The sequence below is a fragment of the Lucilia cuprina genome, chromosome 5 (genome assembly GCF_022045245.1).
Source record: "Lucilia cuprina isolate Lc7/37 chromosome 5, ASM2204524v1, whole genome shotgun sequence".
NCBI classification, from domain to species: domain Eukaryota; kingdom Metazoa; phylum Arthropoda; class Insecta; order Diptera; family Calliphoridae; genus Lucilia; species Lucilia cuprina.
Window position 1 is genome coordinate 70,969,692 of NC_060953.1, and position 22,499 is coordinate 70,992,190.

General features: G+C 28.0%; 1 protein-coding gene across 20 annotated transcripts in view; it reads left to right on the plus strand.

The window, feature by feature from the left end:
- Nucleotides 1-22,499, plus strand: part of LOC111686958 (serine/arginine repetitive matrix protein 2) — a 45,399-nt gene that overhangs the window by 19,376 nt on the left and 3,524 nt on the right. For 10 of the 20 annotated variants that reach the window (XM_046952649.1, XM_023449359.2, XM_046952650.1 and 7 more), the window contains 6 exons: nucleotides 2,554-2,892; nucleotides 2,962-3,024; nucleotides 13,522-13,672; nucleotides 16,554-16,618; nucleotides 16,678-19,902; nucleotides 19,964-20,071. In XM_046952649.1, coding sequence (XP_046808605.1) covers nucleotides 2,554-2,892; nucleotides 2,962-3,024; nucleotides 13,522-13,672; nucleotides 16,554-16,618; nucleotides 16,678-19,902; nucleotides 19,964-20,071 — 3,951 coding nt within the window. Of the gene's footprint in view, nucleotides 1-2,553; nucleotides 2,893-2,961; nucleotides 3,025-3,758; nucleotides 3,825-12,983; nucleotides 13,259-13,521; nucleotides 13,673-13,995; nucleotides 13,999-16,202; nucleotides 16,234-16,553; nucleotides 16,619-16,677; nucleotides 19,903-19,963; nucleotides 20,072-22,499 lie in introns of those variants that run through there. The other 10 variants (XM_023449363.2, XM_046952646.1, XM_023449355.2 and 7 more) reach the window with 8 other exon arrangements.

Consider the following 22,499-nt stretch of genomic DNA (forward strand, 5'->3'; position numbering starts at 1 on the left):
AAATTTTTCATATGTTTTACTATAATTTTGTCTATTACTTAAAAAATCGACGCATATTTGAAATATTTTACGTTTAAAATTAATAAATGTTAATCACCTCTATTTTGCATTTGGATTACGTTTACGCATTCAGTTAGACCTGGTTCACACTGAGAAACTTTTGTAGAGAAAGTTTTGATTTTATGTGTGAGAGAAAGAAATTGTTGATATTTTAATTTCTTTTTAAGAAAATCACATTTAGGACATTGTCATTAGTAGGATATTGTCATATTTAGGATATTGCTTTTGAAATATAGTTATAATTGGCCTATTGTGGCTTTTATATTACATTTTGATGAAATAAATAAATAAAACATATGAAAAATTTTTATAAAAATTTCTTTTTAAGAAAATCGTCAAATTTAGGGGCAAAATCGTCAAAAGGCTATTTTTGACAATGAAAATCGTAAAAAGGACGATAAATCGTCAAATCTGGCAACAATACACTTCAACAAAGTTTTGCGGATATATCAAGTACATCTGAAGTTGATGATTTGATAGTTTCCTTCAATAATAGAGATTTTTTAAAAAAGGGTTCATTTGGGGGTAAGGGTAAATTTATCCTATCCTTAAATATTTTGGTATAGGCAATCAGGTCTACTTCAAAGTTAGTTATGTAAAATTTAATAGTGTTTTCAGTTATTATAAGTCATTTTCTTAAGGAAGTTTATATGGGGGCTAAGGTCAAACTAGGCCCGGTCATTACAAAAATCGACAGTATCTTTTAAACTTCTATAGAATATTTAACACGGTAAGGTTGTATGGAAGCTAAGAAAATAATGGACCAATTTCAACCAGCGTTTCAAGAATTTTTGCCAAATTTCATCAAATTATCTTGAGAATTGCGACCTGTAGCGTGCGCACAAGCTTTACATGGATACACAGACGGACATAGCTAAACAACTCAGAAAGTGATTCTAATCAATATTTTTGGGTGTTACAAACATCAGTATAAAAGTATAATGCCACCGCCAATATAATGGTGAGGCTTGCATTGACGTACGTAACATAATCTATATAATTAATAGGCAAAGCGATTTTTTGTGACCCCTTTTACTCTTACAGTGTACATCCGCATTTTATTGTACAAAAATATTTTTATTTCTGTATTTTGATTACGTTTCCGCATTCTGTTACGCAACGATCGAAAAGAAGCAATTCCATTTTATTTCATAATACTTACTGCATTACGATCGTAACTACGTTTTGTATGTTGTTATTTTAGTGACTGAGTTTCGAATCGAAATGCAAAATACCAAAGATAACAATTCGTTTTTTATTATGAATAAAGCCGTTAAGGCCTTAATATAATATGCATACACTAGCTGAACTGTGCGAATACATGTGTATAAAACTTATGTGACAAACTATTATGTATTTACCTGAGATTGTTTCGTCAAATTTGATTTGCTTAAGCAAAGAGCGATGTTGGCTGTACATTCCGTACGAAATCAGTTGCCTGTTTGAGAAGCAAAAAAAAAAAATAATAATTTATTTAGATAAGATATTATATATTGTTTTTTTATTACTCGTGGCGCATAAATGTGCAAATGTGACTAAATTGTTCTGAATGCCACCTGAACGTTTTTTGTATTTTCTTAAGCACTCTTTTTGTTTCGAGATTACCTTAAGCTAGCTTAGGTACATTATATTATTCACTATTTAAATCTAAAACGATATTATTGAATATATAAGAGTGAAATTGTGTTGTATTTTACCGTGAAATAGAAGTATGTAAAATATTATTGAGTTGTTTAAGCCCACACATTGATGCCGAAGGGCGAGTTTTTCTGATAAAGATAATATTCATTCTTTGGTTAAACCTAGTTTAATATATGTTTCGTGTTTTTCAGTTATCAGTAAAGTTACTTATTATATTAGTTTAACTGAGTGTAATTGGCCAATTAAACACAAGTTATAAGTGAGAAAACACAATTAACAAAAGCAATATTACAATGATTTCGGAAGAACAAAATCATATTTTAAGTAAATTGCAATTTTCTGATTTGTTTTGTTTCATTAATTATTGTTTTAAATGTTTATTTAACATTTTTTCATTTTTTCTATTTTACAAAAGTATTGTTTGCAAAAAACAGCTGTTCATTGTTTATGTTTTTGAGTGAAAACTTGGCAATACTAACAAAGTTAACTGAGCTTAAATCTAAAACTGAAAAACACAATTATCGATTAAATTTGTTCCGAGTTTAATCTAATAGCAAGTTAAGCCTGGTTTAATTGATGAGTAAGAAACCCGCCCTAAGTTTGGAAATACGTTTATATGGTAAAAAAAATTAGGCTAAAGTCTAGTTTTTCAAAAGTAAAGAAAAATTTTTCAAAACTAAAAAAAATTTTTGAAAAAAATTATATAAACGCGTTTTCAAAATTGAATGATATTTTAGATAACTCCATTTCACGTTAAGATAAAATGTAATGTAATAAAAATTTAACCGAGAGAAATAAGCATTTCGATCTATACCCAATTGTATATAATACATTCTTTGTTTTTGTTTACAGAGTTCGGGATACCCATCAAATAGCTGAAGCTCAACTAGAGAAAAACGCGAAATTACGTGAAGCCTTTAATATATCTGAATATTTTGTTGAGGGTTCTAGTTTTGATTCAGATCGTAAAGCAAAAGAAGATTTAGCCAAAAGTTTGGCTTTACAAAAAGAACTGGACGCTCAACGTGAACAAGCTGCCGCTTCGGCGGCAAATGAAAAAGAATCATCTAAGCGTTATGCATTAGTGCGTACACCGTCTATTGAGCGTGATATTTCTTCAGGTGGCATGGGTGGTGGTGATAATGATGATCATATAAATAAAAAGAAAAAAAAGAAAAGAATGCGTGAGAGGTAAGTCTTCAATGAATGAAAATTTACGTCCTAAACTATAAATTAATTTTGATTTTTTTTACTTTTTAGTTCTGCAAGCCCAGAACGAAAAAAAGATAAAAAGAAGAAGTCGAAGAAACGGAAAAAAGAAAGGTAAGCTTAAAGCAATTTTTTTACAAGAGCATCTAGTAAATCTTAGGTTTTATAGGCCACATTAAAAATTAGTTTTTCTGTTTTCATATTTTTTGTTGTTTTTTTTATTACAAAAGAAAAGAAAATAAACCTAGCATTATAATTTGTGTATTTATTTATGTAGCTTTTGTTTTTAGTTTTTGATTTTCCTTATATAATCATTTTATTTTAAATTTTTAGTTAAAATAACTTTAACTTTTGATGACAAAAAATTGTTAAATGAATTCTTTCTTCTTTATCAATTGCTTCATATTTTTATTCTCTACTTTCTCTGCATTTTTTTTTTTCAATTTACGAAACAAAATCTAATCAAATATATCAAACTTAAATCAACAAAACAGGAATTCTTACGAAAAAGAAAGAAAAAAGAAGAGAAAAGATTAACTAATTTATTTATTTGAATTTTTTACAAATTGTTATATGTTATTTTTACACAACAATAATTTATTATTAAATAAATATCGAAAAAGACATGTACAAAGTATGTTAAAACGACGTAGTCTTACAAGAATAAACTTTATAAATCAACCAAGTTGTAACTATAATATAATGATAAAATATTAAAAAAATATATAAATATAAAAACGACATTAATAATCTCTATATATTTCTCCCCAAAAATGTTTATTAATTCATTATATCTTTATTATCTTATTATATACATTAAAAATTTATTATATATACAAATATTTTTTACAATGTTTAAAAATTTTTAAATACGAAAAACCTTGGCTTTAACCATTTTAAACATTAAAAAATGGGTAAGTATTCAACTTTATTTGCAAATCCATTTTTATACTTTACTTTCATACAACACATATATTTAGTTTCAAACAAACACTTATTTTAGATATATTTTTATTTTTATATTAAACAGTCATGCTTATTATACATATAAAAACTGATATTTCACAATCAACTTCCTATTGTAACATCTTGGTCTATTTTTATCTTGTTTAACTAATTGGTATTTAAAGAATGATCGCTAATTACACTACTCAATAAAAATATTTATTATTTTAAAGACTTTATAATATTTCGTACACTGAAAATATTCTATGATTTTACTCAACTTTACGAAAAAAATTTTGTAACTACCTTTTTAGTAGTTTTTACGAAAATTTCTTGTATAATACTAAATATTATTTAATCAACCACTTTTCTAATTTTACGAAAGTACGATTTTCGTAAATTTAATCGAACTTAAGCATAATATTATTAATAATATTATTTATGTGCATTATCTTAAAGTAAAATTTTTATAAAATCTTTTCATGTATAGAAAATTATAATTATTTTCACAACAAAAGAAACTCGTGTGGATTATAATTTGTTAGCTAAAGTAAGAAAAATTGTTTTAAAATTTAGTGAACTTTAGGATATTTATTCTAAATTTACATATAACATATAAATTTACTAATGACAATGGAATATTCAATTTGAAAATTATTACCAAATCATTTTGGAAAAAATTAAATCTTCTAAAATAATCTAAAAGTCTTGACGTTTGACTGTTCTTTGAAAATACGAATTTATGTTCGAAATATTTTAAAAGCTTGATAGCTTGTCATAAAATTATTTAAATGACACTTGTGTATATTTGTTTGTCACTCCGTTTGTAATTTCTATAATATAATTTTCCGACCATATAGAGACGTAACCGGTGGACCGAAGTACGAATCCATCAAATAAGCCGAGGGCATTGTTCTTACTCTGATATGAACAGAGTATACTCTGAACATATATAGACAAGGAAGGAAAATTCAATGGTATCATTTGTATATGATACCTTTCATCCATCATCATACAACACAGCAAACATCTCATTCATACGACACTTTCATAAGAGAAAAACATACGACACATTCATTATAGGTAGAAAATTGAGATTTTTTATTCATGCTCAAACAGAAATTGCAAAAAGCAAAAACAAAATAAATAACCATACGGTAAATTTTGTTCTTGTACTCTTGTTTTTAAAAACAAGGCAGAACTAGAGCACCACTAGTGTGTTGTTATTGGCTAGAAACATGAAATTATGTATGTGGAGCTTGCTTTAAGTTAGAAGCCATAAAAGGGTACTTTTTCGTTTTTCAAAAGGTACTTTTTGAATTTTCGATACTGTTGAACCTATAAAAGATACTTTTTAATTTTTCTATAATATTGAACTTAGAAACATGAAATTAAGTATGTAGAGCCCAGATTCGGCGAGAACCCATAAAAGAGTATTTTTTGGTACTTTTTCGTTCTACAAAAGGTAATTTTTGATTTTTCTATAATATTGAACCTAAAAACATGAAATTTAGCATGTGGGGCCTTGACTAGGTAGAAACTACAAAAAGGTTAGCTTTTTAGTACTTTTTCGTTCTACAAAAGGTACTTTTTAAATTTTATATAACATTAAACCTAGAAACATGATATTAATTATGTAGAGCCCGGATTAAGTCAGAACCCATAAAAGGGGCCTTTTTGGTACTTTTTCGTTTTACAAAAGGTACTTTGAAATTTTTATATAATGTTGAACTTAGAACCATGAAATTAGGTATGTAGAGCCCGGATTAGGCGACAATTCGTAAAAGGGGACTTTTTGATACTTTTTCGTTCTACCAAAGGTACTTTTTGAATTTTCTATAATATTAAACCTAGAAACATGAAATTAAGTTTGTAGATCCCCGATTAAACGAGAACAGATAAAAGGGGGCTTTTTGGTACTTTTTCGTTATACAAAAGGCACTTTTTGAAATTTCTCTAATACTAAACCTAGAAACATGAAATTTAGCATGTAGGGCTTGGATTAAGTGGAAAGTGACCAGGTAAGAGCCTACAAAAAGGGACATTTTAGTACATTTTGGTTCTACAAAAGGTAATTTTTGAATTTTATATAATATTGAACCTAGAAACATGAAATTAATTATGTAGAGCCTGGATTAAGTGGAAACCCAGAAAAGATGAACTTTTGGTACTTTTTCGTTATTCATAAGGTACTTTTTGAAATTTCTATAATATTAAACCTAGAAACATGAAATTAAGTACGTAGAGTCTGGATTAAGTGAGAACCCATAAAAGGGCACTTTTATGTTTTTTTTTATTTTCTATAATAAAATTCATTCTGACTGTTTTTTAACACATCATGGTGAAGGGTATATAAGATTCGGTACATCCGAATATAGAACTCTTACTTGTTTTTCTAATATGATGAGATCAAGATTTTTAATCGAAATAAACTTGATAAATATATTGTTTTCAATAAAACAGTCATATAATCGAATAGTGTGAAACTTGAAAAACGGTTTTCCATTACACGTAATGTAAAAGAATTGTACCAAATATATTGAAATTAATCAAAAATAATCAAAATTAATCATTTTTATTATTTTCATTAATTTAAATTAATATTGATTATTTTTAGATTAATTTTTATCAATTAATAATCCGAAATTTTATACCAGCAAATTAATATTATTACTTATTAATCGTAATCGTTGCATCTCCCATATAAATTAAATACAAAAATTCGTTAATCTTGAATAATATTACAGTTAGAATCATAAAAAAACGTCCATGTTAACATTTTGGGAAATAAATTGGCGGTCTACCCATGCGGGGAGCGGCACCTCCCATATAAATACAATACAAAAATTCTTTTATCTAGGAAACTAATAATGTTTTAATAGAATAATAATAATATGAATTAAATAGAAAAAATCGTATATCTAAGAAACTATTAGAGTTAGAATCTTCATTTGAATTAAAGAACTTTGACATTCTGTAAATATTCAGAGAATTACGTGCGAACTATAAATGGAGGGCTTGGCGCCTCTCATATGAATTAAATACAAAATTTCGTTTATCTAGGAAACTAATGGAATCCCTAGATTCATTTTGGAGAAAAAAGATCGGACTTTCATCAGGGTCATTCAAAGTTCCCATATGAATTAAATAAAAAAATTGGTATATCTGAGAAACAATTAGAGCTAAAATCTTCAAAATTCTAACTTTGACAACGGGCGGACTCTCAATGGGGGGTTGGTATGAATTAAGTACAAAAATTCGTATGTTAACGTTTTGGGAAATAAATTGGCGGTCTACCCATGCGGGGAGCGGCACCTCCCATATAAATACAATACAAAAATTCTTTTATCTAGGAAACTAATAATGTTTAAATAGAATAATAATAATATGAATTAAATAGAAAATATCGTATATCTAAGAAACTATTAGAGTTAGAATCTTCATTTGAATTAAAGAACTTTGACATTCTGTAAACATTCAGAGAATTACGGGCGAACTATAAATGGAGGGGTTGGCGCCTCTCATATGAATTACATGCAAAATTTCGTTTATCTATTAAACTAATGGAATTCCTAGATTCATTTTGGAGAAAAAAGATCGGACTTTCATCAGGGTCATTCAGAGTCCCCATATGAATTAAATAAAAAATTGGTATATCTGAGAAACAATTAGAGCTAAAATCTTCAAAATTCTAACTTTGACAACGGGCGGACTCTCAATGGGGGGTTGGTATGAATTAAGTACAAAAATTCGTATATCTGGGAAACTATTAGATATTTGTTTTTTTATTGATTACATTGAAATCTTAATTACGTTCGGAAAAATTGTAATCTGGAAATCTATTACAGTTAGAATCCTTAAAATTATTATGTGGTATTTTATTTATATTGCTTTTATACAAAGCACACTGGGTATAGCTAGTAATATATATTTTTTTTTTATAAAATATTAATAAATTATACAATATTGTTATCTTTTTATATTTACAGTGTTATATACGTGATTAACCAATACCTAGCCAACAATTTCTATCCAAATTATAACCATAACGTTACAGCCTAAAGTTTAAAACAATCTAATTTGATATAATCTGAGTATATAAGAAGTGACCCCGTTCGAAAGAAATTGTTCCGCCTGTTTATTACTTACTTGATAAGTCGATTTCGTTTCTGTTTCAAGTCGTTTTTTTATAACATAAAAGTGCGTAAAAGTAGTATATTTCCAGTTTTGCCAAAACAATAGGGAAACTGGAAATTATTCTAATTTTACACTTTTTTATGTTATAAAAGCGACTTTATAATACATTTCTTTTTCTTATATTGTTTTATACTTACTTATCTCTTACTAATGCTTGTTATATGTTATACTTATGTTTTTTATATACTAAATTTTAAATTAACACAATTTATAACAAAATCAAAATTTCACAATGTATCACACAAATAATCACAATGAAAAAATATATTTACTGAAATGTGCAAACACTTTTTCCTCTAAATTTTGAGAGCAAGAATGATTTTGCATTAAATGATCCTGTTAGTTTATTAAAAATGTTCGTTTTGAAATATTTATTCTTTCTACTTGTTATCATTTAATTTTCCTTTTGATATACATATTAAAATTCACCAAAATTTAACAAAATTGTGATCAATTAGAAAATTTATTTTTGAATTTTGTAAATTTGTTAACTTGGCACTGAGAAACATAAAATTGAGTTCATGTATCGAAAATTAAACTCAAATTTGCTGGCAGGGTAAAATTCTGTTCACATAAAGTGGTGGCAGTTGGGCGTCAAAAATATTTATAAGAAATTTTTGTTTTGGTACGCACTGATGTCAAAAACAATAATTGCGACGAATTCACTTAATGAATATTTTGTTAAATTTGTTATATTTTATAAAAAACATAAAAATTATGAAATTTGAAATATAACCTGTATGAAATAAGGTTTGTTATAAATGGAAAATTTATTCCGTCAGAGTAAATTGTAAGATCTAAGTTTGTGCCTGGAATAATTTATTTTTTTTTTGTTAAATATACATAAAAAGGTTGAAGTGTATGAAAAAGTTATAGTCCGAATAAAGGTATCTCCGTTACAAATGGTAAATTCTACTCCGACTGAGTAATTTTTGAAATTTGGCCATAACGTACATATAAGTAAGTTGCCGTCGACCGGGTAAAAACCGGTAAAATTTAAATAAAATGTACTTGTTTATAGTTGGTATTTTCAAATTTTATACATAAACAATAAAATAACGAAGTTTTTCTATGTTTTAACGGAAATATAAAACAGAAAACAATAACAAACACTGACATCAGTGCATACCAGTAAAGTAAATAATAAAATAATCAGCTGGTTGAATAACACCACCTTATCTGTATTCGCCTTGGATGTAGGTTAGTTTTATTGCGTTGTGTATTTTTTGTCTATTTCTTTTGCATGTTCGGATTAGGGTTCTATAGTTGACTTTTCGACTTTTTGAATTTAGTCGATTTTTCGTTTTTTTTTTGCATTTTTCTTTTTTTGGACTTTTTTTGATTTTTTTGACTTTTTCCACTTTTTCGACTTTTATTTACAATGTCGACTTTTTTAAAGACGATAGTATAGTTATCGACTTTTTTGGAACAAAATAGTCGACTTTGAGTTTTTTCGACAAAAAGTCGATTATTCGAAAGTCGTTTAATTACGTTGTGTATTTTGTTTTTTTTTGTGTACTTCATTTTGTATGTTTGGATGTCTGTTGGGTTTATTGCCTTGTGTATTTTGATTTTTTGTGTGTTTTATTTCGTTAAGCGTTGTTATATTTCTTTTGTTTTGCTATTGATATAATATAGCCGGTAAAATAAATATAAATTTTATAAAATTAATATTTTTTGATAAACTATAGTGAAGGGTATATAAAAAAATAATTCTGAAACTTCCATTTTTAATTTCGCTATTTTGCGCAATTTACATACCATTTCGTTTCATTCTTTCCAACCCACATATTGTGATGATTTGTCATTCTTCTTAATAATTTCGTTTAGCGTTGTTGTTATTTCTTTTGTTTTGCTATTGATATAATAATAAAAATAAAGTAAATATAAATGTATAAAATGAATATTTTTTAATACACTATGGTTGAGGGTATACTATATTCGGCACAGCCAAATGTAGCACTTTAACTGGTTATTTTTTTCTTTCTTAAAAAATGTTTGAAATTTTCATTGGTAATTTTTAAATTTCCTCGTGAATTTTAAATTTAAATTGATGAAATGTGCTCGTAACGTCTCCATTTTAAACTGCATATTTTTTTTAGAGCTTAAAAAACTTTACCTTGCTTATAAAAAAATACATAAATAATGCATATTGTTTAAACTATATCAATAATTGTCTCTATTTTTTTAGCATAGGCAAATTAGTCGAAAAAATACCAAACTTTTAGATAGCTATATGAAATTGGCCACAGGGCTTTGTCTTGATATCTCGTTTAAAGAGCTAGAAGTAATTAATTCCATATACACTAAGCAAGATATTGGAGGTTAAATGTTACTAAAATAATTTTTTTACAAACATCTCTTTTATTGTGATTCCTACGACATCAAATTGTGCTTCTTTTTTTCTCTCTGACCCAGTAAAATATTTTCAAATTTTTGGTATGTAGTTATTTCATACATTACTTGGCAATGAGTTATCGTTATCAATAACATAAATTAATTGCTTTGAATAGAATTTGTAATCAATTAGCAATTAGTTATTATTTCTAACCGTAATCGATTTTGGAAATTTTTTTCAAGAAATGTTGATCTTTAAATTTGTATGGAAACCATTCCAGACAGAATGATAAAATTTCTTTTTTAAGGGGCATCGAGTAAGAAGATACACTAGCAAACAAAAAATAGCTGTAAAACTAGTTTTTAATCAAGAAAAGTGGGGTAATGAGATTTGTAACCAGTTATTTTTTGGTCATCGTCGAACAAAAATAAGTAGTTATTCATCCAAAAAGTAACTACTTACACTTTTCTCCAATATTACTTGCCTACTTACCGGGTAAGTAAATATTTTGCTGTGGAGTAATTCATAGGTACATAAATTGGATGCGTAGAGAAGCTTCAGTCATGGTCTGCAATAACTTTTTAGACTCCGATATTGGAATTCTTCGACAAATAAATGAGAAAATTAACCTAATTTTGTATAAAAATATCTTTAAGCAATGAAAACATACCGATTATTATACCATTTTCGATCATTCTAGCTCGAAAATGACCAAAAACACACAATAAATGATGACATGTGATGGCATAAAAAGTTCAATTTTTCATCGATCTCCTAATATGAACCCTGATTTAATAATTCTGGATCACTGTAGATCGGTTTGCATAATGAAATAGAAAAACTAAAAGGCACAACCTCAGTTAAAATAAGCTTAACTTGCTGTTAGATTAAACTCGGAACAAATTTAGGCGGACGCTAACCGATGATTGTGTTTTTCAGTTTTGAATTTAAGTTCAGTTAACTTTGTTAGTATTTTTAACTATTCACTCAATAGCATTCACTCAAAAGCATAAAATGAAATGTTTTTGGAAAAAAATTAAATAAACATTTAAAACAATAATAAATAAAACATAAGAAATCAGAAAATTGCAATTTACTTAAAATATTATGTTTATATTCTTCCAAAATCATTGTTTTATTGTTTTTGTTAATTGTGTTTTCTTACTTATAACTTAAGTTTAATTGGCCAATAACACTAACTAAGATAATAAGTAACGTTACTGTTTACTAAAAACCAAAAAATATATTAAACCAAGGTTAAACAATGAATGTAGATTATATTTATCTAAAAAGCCTCTCTTTGTGTTCCTTTTAAAAAATTAACATACCCGATGTGTCCTACTTTGTGGATCCCTGAAAACGCAAATTGAACTGAATGCTAGAGGGGTAAGATACTGTGTTTTCTGACCCCTCTAAAAATGTGCCTTGTTTTGTTTTACAATCAGTTTGAATATAGGCAGTGCTTAAATAAAAACAGCGATAATTAAATAGCTCATACATGTACAACATACATTGTACATTAGGGTGAGCTTATCGCGGTACATTACTTCACCTAGCCTCCAGATAACCGCATATCCCGATTTCAGTTTTTTATGCCATAATTACGTCAAATATATAGTATATTTGAATATCTCTCCAAAAAATGGTACAAATAAGTTTTATATAAGTATAAATTACACTACAAATTTTTATTTTTCCTAATTTGCTTAAATACTTTGGAATTAAGGTAAAATTCCACGAAAAATTTTCTTTATGAAAAAAAATAATAAATTTAGATTATACTCATAGTGTAGGGTATCATATGTTTGACCATGCACAATTATACTTTCAACTTGTTTTTAAATAATAGCTTATAGCAGAAAAAATAATTACAAGTTTAGTTATTGCTTTTCTGATCCGAAAAACGATTTTTATGACTAATGTATAAAAAAATATTAAATGCCAATCTTTAGGTGAAAGATTAGGGATTATATTGGTATGTGATATGTGACAAATTGTCGTAGGAGTTGTATAGAGAATTTGCATGTAAAATATCAACAACATTGTTACGACTACGACTGTAGCAGCTGCTGACATACTACGCATAAAACGTTACAACAGCGATTGTGAATTGAACAAATATATCTTTCAAGCAGGGATTTCCAAAGCTAAAACTGTAGTTGTATTAGCAAGCAAAAGATAATTGCACTGACAGAAAATTTTTTTAAAATGTTTTTTTTTTAAATGTTTATCCATACAACACTTAAAAATATAACAGTTTTATTGTCTTCAATTAAATTGATTTACCAAAAGTATTGAAAATATTTTTTTAATTATTTTAAAAAATATGTAAGAAATTATTTTGAAAAATTCTATTTTTCAAAAATTTTCCAGTATACACATTTTTTACATTTAAGAAATTTTCGTTTCGTAAAGTAAATTAAGACTAACAATTATAAATAATTATATTAAACATTATAGAATTTGAAAAATTTTCAAAAAATCAATACTTGTAGTGTTTTATACTTAAAAATAGTAATATACATAATATGTGTGAACTTCTCACATATTATATTTAATTGCATTAAAACGCAAAAACTCGTTGGTGCCTGAGCAACTTCTAAATAAAAGAGAATAAGAATTGTTCAATACACAATCAAGTTGTACCTACTAAAGTGTAGTAACAGTGATTGTAAACTATTCTAGAAGCTGCTTTATGCGTAGTATATACAACGCTAAAACATCTATTGTGAATTGAACAAATATTTGTGTTTTTTGTTTGCGCGGAATTAGTTTAAAGTAATAAGTTTAGAACATGTTTATAATTCGTTTCAACATGACTTAATTTGATAGGTATGAACGTGAACATTTAGCAACTTTGATTACTGGGTAATAATTAAAATCAAGTTGTTGCAATGAAATATTAAGTAAATACTTTTTAATACCAATATTAAAAAGTAAATATGTATTATTAACAATATTAAACATTTATTTAGGAGTTATTAAAACTCATAATTCAATTACAATAGATATTATCTAAAATAGTAAAATTTTCTTTTATGAAGTTTATTATATCAATATTTTTTAAGAGCATATAATTATGGCGAAGATGTAATATAATTTTTATAATTTTAAATAAATTCTATTTGTAGTAAATCGAAGAAATCGAAGAAATTGCGTAAACGTAAAAACAGCGAATCGGAAAGTAATGTTGAAAATGATAAAGATAGTATGGATGAAGACTCGGATACAGATAGTGAAATTGATAAAAGGAAAAGCCACAAAAAATCAAAAAAGGATAAGGTGAGTTCCTGAATTTGTTTCTTATAAAAAAGGAACATACAAAAAATTATACATGAAAATTACAAAAAGAAATTTAAAGCATGCACCCTGTCTAAATAAATAATAAATAAAGATTGAACTTTTTTATTACCACATGTTTGTAAATCCATCAAAATTATATTTAATATCAAAATTAATTAAATACCATAATACCATTTCTTTTTCTCTTGCTCGATTTATTTTCTTTCACTTCTCTAATAAATTTGTTTTAATGATTAAACATATTTTTTATAAAATAAAATACAAAACATTTATTTCATGTTTTTTTTTGTTTTCTCGAAAAGAAGGTAATCGTTTAAATTTTATTGATAAGTGTATTTTTATTTGAATTGACTTAAATGTTTGCTCTGTTCTTGTACTTGTTAGATATATATATCTTTTAGCCAGAATTTAAAGGAAATAATTTTCATTTGTACAATCTTAACATATTATTTATACTTAGTATATTCTTGTAATAAGCCGATTTTAAATTTATATGACACTAAATCGCACTGCTTTCTTTGGTAATGATCGGACCTTATTTGAAATACAAATTCGATACAAAGAGACTTTTCCTTAAAATTAATTAAAAGTCCATTCACTTATAAATTCCAGTATTTTTAAGTGATTCTATACTGATGTACATATTAATTTATATTTACAAAGAAACAACAACTTAATCTCACTCGAAAATTATTAAAATTAACACGTTGTTGTAAATGACGTCGAGCACGATCATTCGAAAATGCAAATGACGTCTATAGCTTTCATATACTGTTATTTTTTCAATATTTCTTTTACTATAAATTGGTGAAATACTTCGATATCATTTTAAAAAAATATTATAGTTAAATTATATCAACATTTTTGATTAAAATTTATATTTGGGCAGTATTCGTGGAATTTAACGAAGTATTAAAATTATGCGAAAATTAAGTGTGATGTAGATTCAAATTTTTTTGAGTGAGCTCTACGAGTTAAATTAAAAAATATATATCTTTAAACTGAAAAATAACGAATTATGAGGCTAATTAACCACTAGAAGTATAGCCTATTGCCAAATAATTTTTTTTGTTTGATAATAGAATTTAAGTGTGTTCGAGGTCTTATTCGAGTAAAATGATTAAAGCATTTTGCCAAAATAAATTTTTTATTTTGATAATAGACTTTAATTGTGTTCGACGGCCGCGTTTATATCTTTTAGCTAGAATATAAAGGACAACGTTTTTATGTTTTGCAACTGGCAACCAATTAGGGGTACAAGTAGTAGACGACAATAAACGTCCATATTAAAACAAATTTTATGATGTAGGACACAAATGAATAATTAGATTAAAAAAATTTTTTTGTGTTATGGACACTACATACATTCATATAAGATGGATTTCAATGCACATGTTGCTCAATAGTGTCATAATTTAAAATTCGTACTACAAAACAACTAAGTACTACAACTAGTTTTATATGTTTATATTTATGTTTTATGTATTATTTCCAGAGAATATACCGTCATATGAAATCTTAAATGCCTTAAGTTTCCAAAAATTCAAAATCGACTTTTTGATTAATTATGATGTACCGTATTAAAATACATGTTCCTGCTGAATTTTACCTTCCTACAATTAAAATCAACATTCCTATCAAAGAAATTCAAAAAGGTTATGTTCTAGAATTACCTTAAATTTCATGAAAATTTTAAAATTCTTTTGAATTTTTAACTTTAAAACAGTGAAATGTTATAAGTTGATATCAAATGAAACAAAAATAGTACTTTTAACAAATCCTTGTAATTTAGACATTATTTTATCCGTTTTAGAAATGTATCAAAGAAAAATTAAAAATTTCCTATAATCTTTATGAATACAAAGAAAGAAGCCTTATGCCTTACATGTTTCAGCCTATTTGACCAACAAAATCCGATTTCAATTCAGTTGAAAATGTTAAAACTTACTATTTTTTAATATAACTTAGGTCCTTTTGGGTTTCAGAAAAAACAAATCTTCAAGGGCGTAAGTTTCATATCTCCGCAATTAAAAAAAAGCAAATTTTTCTTAAAAAAATAATTTGTCAATAAGAAATAAGCTTTACTTGAGAAAATGTTGAACATTTTTGGTTTATTTATTATTTAAGACGGTTTTTTGCTTCTCCTGAAAAAGTTGTTCAATGTGACTTAGGGCTTTTTGAATTTCATATGACGATACGGAAATTGTAACTTATTTATATATTTATTTATATTAAATGTTAAAGTCTACCCTATTTATTTTCAATCAGTAAATAAAAAAATTCTGTATAAAATCTATTAATCTTACTAGTAAAGGAACAAGTAATTATTTATATATGTATGTTTGTTACGTACTTTTTTAAGAACATTATTAGAAAAATAGTTGTTTTATTTTCGTTTATTTTTAACATTCTTACAAAGAATTATGACAAAGATTAATTATTAAAAAGCAACATTTTGTTTATACATAAAAAACAAAAAAAATCAATCCTTGGCGCTTCATTTTAATAGGATAGCTTTCGAAAGGCTCTCTTGTAGTTTTGTAAGTACTTTTATTTTAGTCTTGATTCTTTGTTTATTTTTTAATTCATGAAAAATATTATTTAAACAAATTTATTTTTTAAAGAAAATAAGTAAATTTAATTTGTATAGATTTTTTAACATAAAAAAATTATATAAACATTTATTTTTACAATTTTAACGATTCACAAAACATTTCTCAATAGCTTTAAAATGTAAACATTCTTTTAAAAATCACCTTTATTAACTGAATGATTGTAATTAATAATAAGAATATTAAAATAATAAATTTGATACTATTATAGATAAACATCTTTTATATAATTTTTTTATATTATTTAGAAAAAACGTGATAAGAAAAATAAGAAAAAGGAAAGATCCACATCGCCAGATAAATCAAGATCGAGGTAGGTTTGTGTTTTTATTGTTAAATTGTTTTTAACACAATTTGTTATTCTTTTTAAAGATCCCCTGTAGATAAACTTACAGAAACTAAGAAGGAATCATTAAAAAATGAAAATACAACTAAAAAGACATCGTCTAGCAATCCGTTTAGAAGTCGTTCAACAGAGAAATCCCATAAAACAAAAGAAACTCAAAGAAGTCACTACGAATCCTCACAAGAGAATGACAACAGACGAAGTCATAGTCGAAAAGATAAAGACATAAGCAAATGCCGAAGTCACAGTCGTACTGATAAAGAATTCTCCAGACGGCACAGTCGCGGACATCTGGAAAAAGAATTAAGACATAAACGTCATCGCGCAAATAGTCCTTCAGATTGTATTAATCGTGAACGCAATGAAATATATTACAGTAGTAGTGGAGAAAATCGTAGATCCCGATCACGACAAAGATCTAGGCGTGTTGATACGGCTGAACGTTTAAGAGACCTTAAACGCAAATACTCTGAAGAACGTTTACCAAGAAAAAGAGATAGTCGCAGCATCGAAAAACGCAAAAAATATTCATATTCACCTTCACAATCACGTTCAAGGAAAAGTCGAGATAATAAGTCTTATTCTAGAACTTCGCAAAGAGTATGTTACCAATCTAGAACACGTTCTAGGACGCCAAGACACAAATCACAAGACTGCGAACAATTTCAAGTAAGAAATGATAAATCCAGATCAAGATCATCTCTAAATATAAATTTGCATAATAAATCATTAACTCCTCCTCCGCTAACATCTAAAACGGTTGATTCAAAAGGCCTAGAGAAAATAGATTATAATTTGAATAATCAAGGAAAATCTGACAAAGATTTGGCTACATCAAGCCTTAAAGATAAGAAAAATTATGGTCGATCTGGAACCACTTCATCTTCATTGTCAGATTTGGCATCCTCAACAGACACGGAATCATCTAGGTCAAGGACCCCTTCACCCATAAAAGAACATTTAGAAAAACCAGCATTATCAAGGAACATTGAAATACAGAAATTGTCATCTCGAAAAACAAAATCACCAAGTCTTAGAAGAACACCTTCACCAACTGCAAATAGATCCATGTCCAGATCTAAGTCTAGAAAGCTCGTAAGTGAAAAGAGCACTACAGAAAAACCAAGTCGGAAATCTAGATCACAAGAATCGTATGAACAATCAAAAGAAATGCGAGAAGACCATAAAAAACCAACATCTAAAACTCCACCCCCTTCCAAAGTAGAGAAAAAGCCCTCGAGTCCCAGATCTTCAAGGGATTCGTCTGAGTTAAGTTATTCTCCCGCTAGACGTAATCCGGAACGATATCGAGATATTTTAGAAAATGCTAAAAATCAGAAAACGGAGAAACGCAAACCAGCTGATAAGGACGCAGCCAAAGCACCAATGCTAAGTGAAGAACGTGAAAAAGATCGTAGAGAGAAAGGAGGAAGAAATGATAGGAATCCAGCCAAGCCGGTTGTGCGCTTGCAGTCCCAAAGCGAAGACGAAAGTGATGCCACAGAACGAAATGCAGAAAAAATATTAGATGAATTTCAGGAATCTAAACGTGAACGAGAACTAAAGGATTTAAAAATGCTGGAACAACTAAAAAGTGGAATAGCAGCCAAAGCCAAGGAAAAGATTAAGACAATTGAAAAAATGGCAGCTTTCACATCGACAAGCTCATCTTCAAATACCGGCGGAGAAGTAAGTGATAAATCTTATAAACGTACAATACGCAACTCGCTTAATGATTTTTTGGCTGCGAATAATGTGGCCCCCGCCGTGGTGGCTACTTGTTCATCAACTGCTCATAGCAGCATACAGAACTCACCACCCGGAGCTATTTATCCACAAACTCTTGAAGAAATTAAAAAAGAACAGGATACTATCTTACCAAACGAAACTTCCAGTTACATAGAAAATAATATAAGTAACAATAATAAGGACATTGAAACGCAGGCTAATTGCAAAAAGTCCCCCGTGGCTGCAAATGGTCATGCGGTGCTTTTAAGTCCAAGAGCAAATCCACTACAAAACAATGTTAATGTAATAAATAAGGACAGAGATCGTAAACGTGAACGTGACCATCGTGAACGTGAACGAGAAAATGATAGGGATATGAAACCAACTAGAGAAAATAATAACTTTATCAAAGAAAGGCACATGGAAAGAAGACAAAGAACATCACCAAATATTTATAGCACTGGTGGAAGTGGTGGTTGTGTCGGTAGCGGAGGTGTGGATGTTGGTAATGGTGGTAGTCGACGTAATAATAACAGCAATTTACACCATATAAATCACAGACATCAACGTTTAAATGTTAATTTTTTGGGAAATACTGGTAGTGTTGGTGGACATCATCATCACCATCCACATCCGCATCATCATCACCCAAATCATCAAATAATAAACAACCATCATAATACTACGTCCTCCTCTTCTGCTTATATTGCTAATAACTCTTCAACTAATCCTCATAATTTAATGTGTAACCATGCTAACAACTCCACTAATATTTTGTTTAATCGTCCTAGTCGTATTAACAATACACCTCTTATAACCGCAACCCAATTTAACAATCAAATGCTAAGTAAACAATCGAATAGTATTTTAGTAAATCGTCGCGATCATCGTACCGCCTTAAATTTAGGTTTGAGTGGAACACCCTGTACTAATTTTTCCAATAGTAATTTGTTATTAACAAAAGCTAACACTAACCCACATCATTTTCATGCTGCGGCTGTAGGCCATACCATTGGCGGTGGTCATCATCATCATCACCACCATCATCATCATCACAGTCAAAATTCAAGTTCGATCAGTGGTGGTATAAACCCAACTACTCAAATAACAGATCGTATATTAATGGCTGCTTCGATAGCGGCAGCACAACGTCATAGTTTAGGTGTTGCACACTCTGCTGCATCGAGTGCGGCTGCAGTGGCTGCAGCTAATAATTTAAATTTTCTACAGCAACAAAATAAAGCCAAACTTGTTATTAAGCCATTTAAAATTAATGATTCACAGCCTCTGGTTGCAGCGTTAGCAGATTCGTCATTGGTGGATGCCATTGTATCAAAAGTATCAACGGCGACGGTAGCTGCTGCCGAGAGTGCTGCAAGACGTAGTAGAAGTCGTTCGAGACGAAGTCGTAGTCGTAATCGTCGTGAAGTTAAAACAAGTGATGCCTATAGGAGTAACAGCGCTGGGGGAGGCGGTGAGCGAGAAGAAACTCGACGTCGTTCAAATAGTCATTCGAGATCATCGTAAGCTTATGATGTCTATTAAAATTGAATAAAAAATCGAATATTGTTATCTTTCTTACAGAAGATCCTCATCATCTAGCCGTAGTAGAAGTCATAGCCGTCGAAGCTCACGCTCGCGTTCTTCACAATCCAGTTCGTCTTCACGAAGTTCATCGCGTAGTTCATCTAGGTAATTTAAAAATCTAGTTTTTCACTGTAGTCTCTATTGGCCATACCAACAAAAAAATACGTAAATATAATATTTTATTTAGGTTACGGGCATTATTACTGAATGTTGTTCTACTGATGTTTACACAAAATTTAATATTTCCTAGCTGTGATCAAGAAGTTTTCTGACTAAATGTACGTGAGAATAAAAGTAAAATTCTCTCAGGATTTGATAAAAGTACGGAAAAAGAAAAAAATTTATGTTTTAAATAGGGACATTAAAATTGACACTTTTGAATAAATGACTGAACAATGATTTCAGATGATATATTTCTTAGTGGAAAAACTTCAGGCCATCTCGTCGTCCTATCTATAATAGTCAATAAATAGCTATATCCTTTTGAAACAGGTAATGGACCCACAATATCGATATGTATGTGTTCAAATCTGCATTTTGGTATTTCGATTTCGATGATAGGGGATTTGGTATGAATAGTTACTTTTAATTTCTGACAACTAATACACTCTTTTACACAATTTTGTATGTCCTTATTCATTAAAGGCTTTTTTGTATCATTTTTCTAGAAGCTTTAAATCCAGGATGAGAAAGGGTATGAATTTTATAAAAAAAACTGTTTTTAAATTTTTCGGAATATAAGGTCTTGGACTCTTTCCTGTAATCTCGACTAAAATTTTAAAATTCTTCTCCAGAAATTCTATTTCCTTAATATTGTACTTATTTTTGAAAAAATACAATATCAAAAAATGATCAAAATTTATCATATTTGAGGATACTAAATCTATTTTCGGTAATCTCGATAACATATCTGCCACTATATTTGCCACTTATATATTGAATATCATTAGTGAATTGAGCAGTATATTCCATTTGTCTAATTTGTCGTAGAGACCTATCTGTTTTCGAATCAAGTATATATGTCCCTTCTAAAAAGTACTTAATATGTTTAACAGAAAGTTATATACTCAGTAACTCTCGATCAAAAGTAGAATAACGTTTTTCTGCTGTGTTTAACTTCCTAGAAAAGTATGTCAACGGTTCCCAACTATTGTCTTTTTGTTGTTGTTATAATGATTCAACAGCTACACATGAAGAGTCTACAGCTAAAGATATTTTAGCGTCTTAATTATAATGATTTAATAAAGTCCTTTCTGTAAATTTGTGTTTAACAATAATAAAAGCTTTTTCTCTTTCATTAGTCCACATAATCTTATTCACCTTGTTTTTAATACCCTCCGTCACTATATTGTGTATAGGAATAAGATTTTTTGCTAGATTTGGTATGCATCTATGATAACAATTAATCATACCTAGAAATTTCTGAAGTTTTTTTTATAGTCATCGGTTTTTCAAACGAGCTAATTGCTGTAATACGATCTTTGGAAGGTTGAATACCATGTTTTGAAATTTGGTAACTTAGAAAATCTAATACTTCTTGGCCTAAAATACACTTCGTTGGTTTAATATTTAAACCAAATTTTTTAGTTGTTCAAATACTATTTTAAGATGATATAAATTTTCTCCCTCATTGGCACTTGCAATTAATATATCATTGTATCTCTGTTTAAATAAACCAAGCTTCTGAACAAGAAGTCCAAAAGGAAGATAGTTTAAGGGAGATGTTATTATTAGAATTATTTGGAATATTAAAAGCCTTATTATTCATATTAACAGAAATGTGATTTTGATTTGTAGTTGTTTGTTGTTCTACAAGTTTAAGAAAGTATTAACAGACAAATAACAATGGTATAGCTTTATAAATTAATAAATTCGTGTTATTTATTTTTATTTAATTTTCTAAAACCCACGCAAAAATTTCAAAGGTACTTATCTAAATATTTGTTCTGTTATCCAACTTGTAAAAAGCTTTCAAAATTATTTGACCAAAATTCAATTAGTTTTTTGCTTTTTGTTTATTCGTATATACATATGTATCTTAAATTTTCTCCTTTTTTATATGTTGTTGGACAATGACTTATGGTTTTGCAGATTTGTGTTTTCTGGGTTTTATTAGATTCCTTGTTCAAAATTCAACGGTAGGTTTAATAGCAGGATCGCCAATTATTTGGTATCAATTATGAATATATTTTCTATTAAAGTTTTATTTTATTTTATAATGATCTTGTTTAATCCAAATTAGCTTTGTTCCAGAACTTTTCTGGCTATAGAGAATTAATGAATTTTTTCTTCGTACTTGTAAAAAGTACGGGAACAGAAAAAACTAAATTTCTCTTTCAACAAATAAAAAATTTCAAAATTTTTTTGTTTTCAATGTACTTTTTAAACAAATAATTTATTTAACAATTTTTTTTTATTTGTCAGGAACATAGAAAAATAAATAGAAGTGTTACTGAGAGTAAGAAATATTACTCTCTCACATGTACAGGTTCTGTGTGAATTTAATACAATTGTATGAGTATTTTTATTTTTG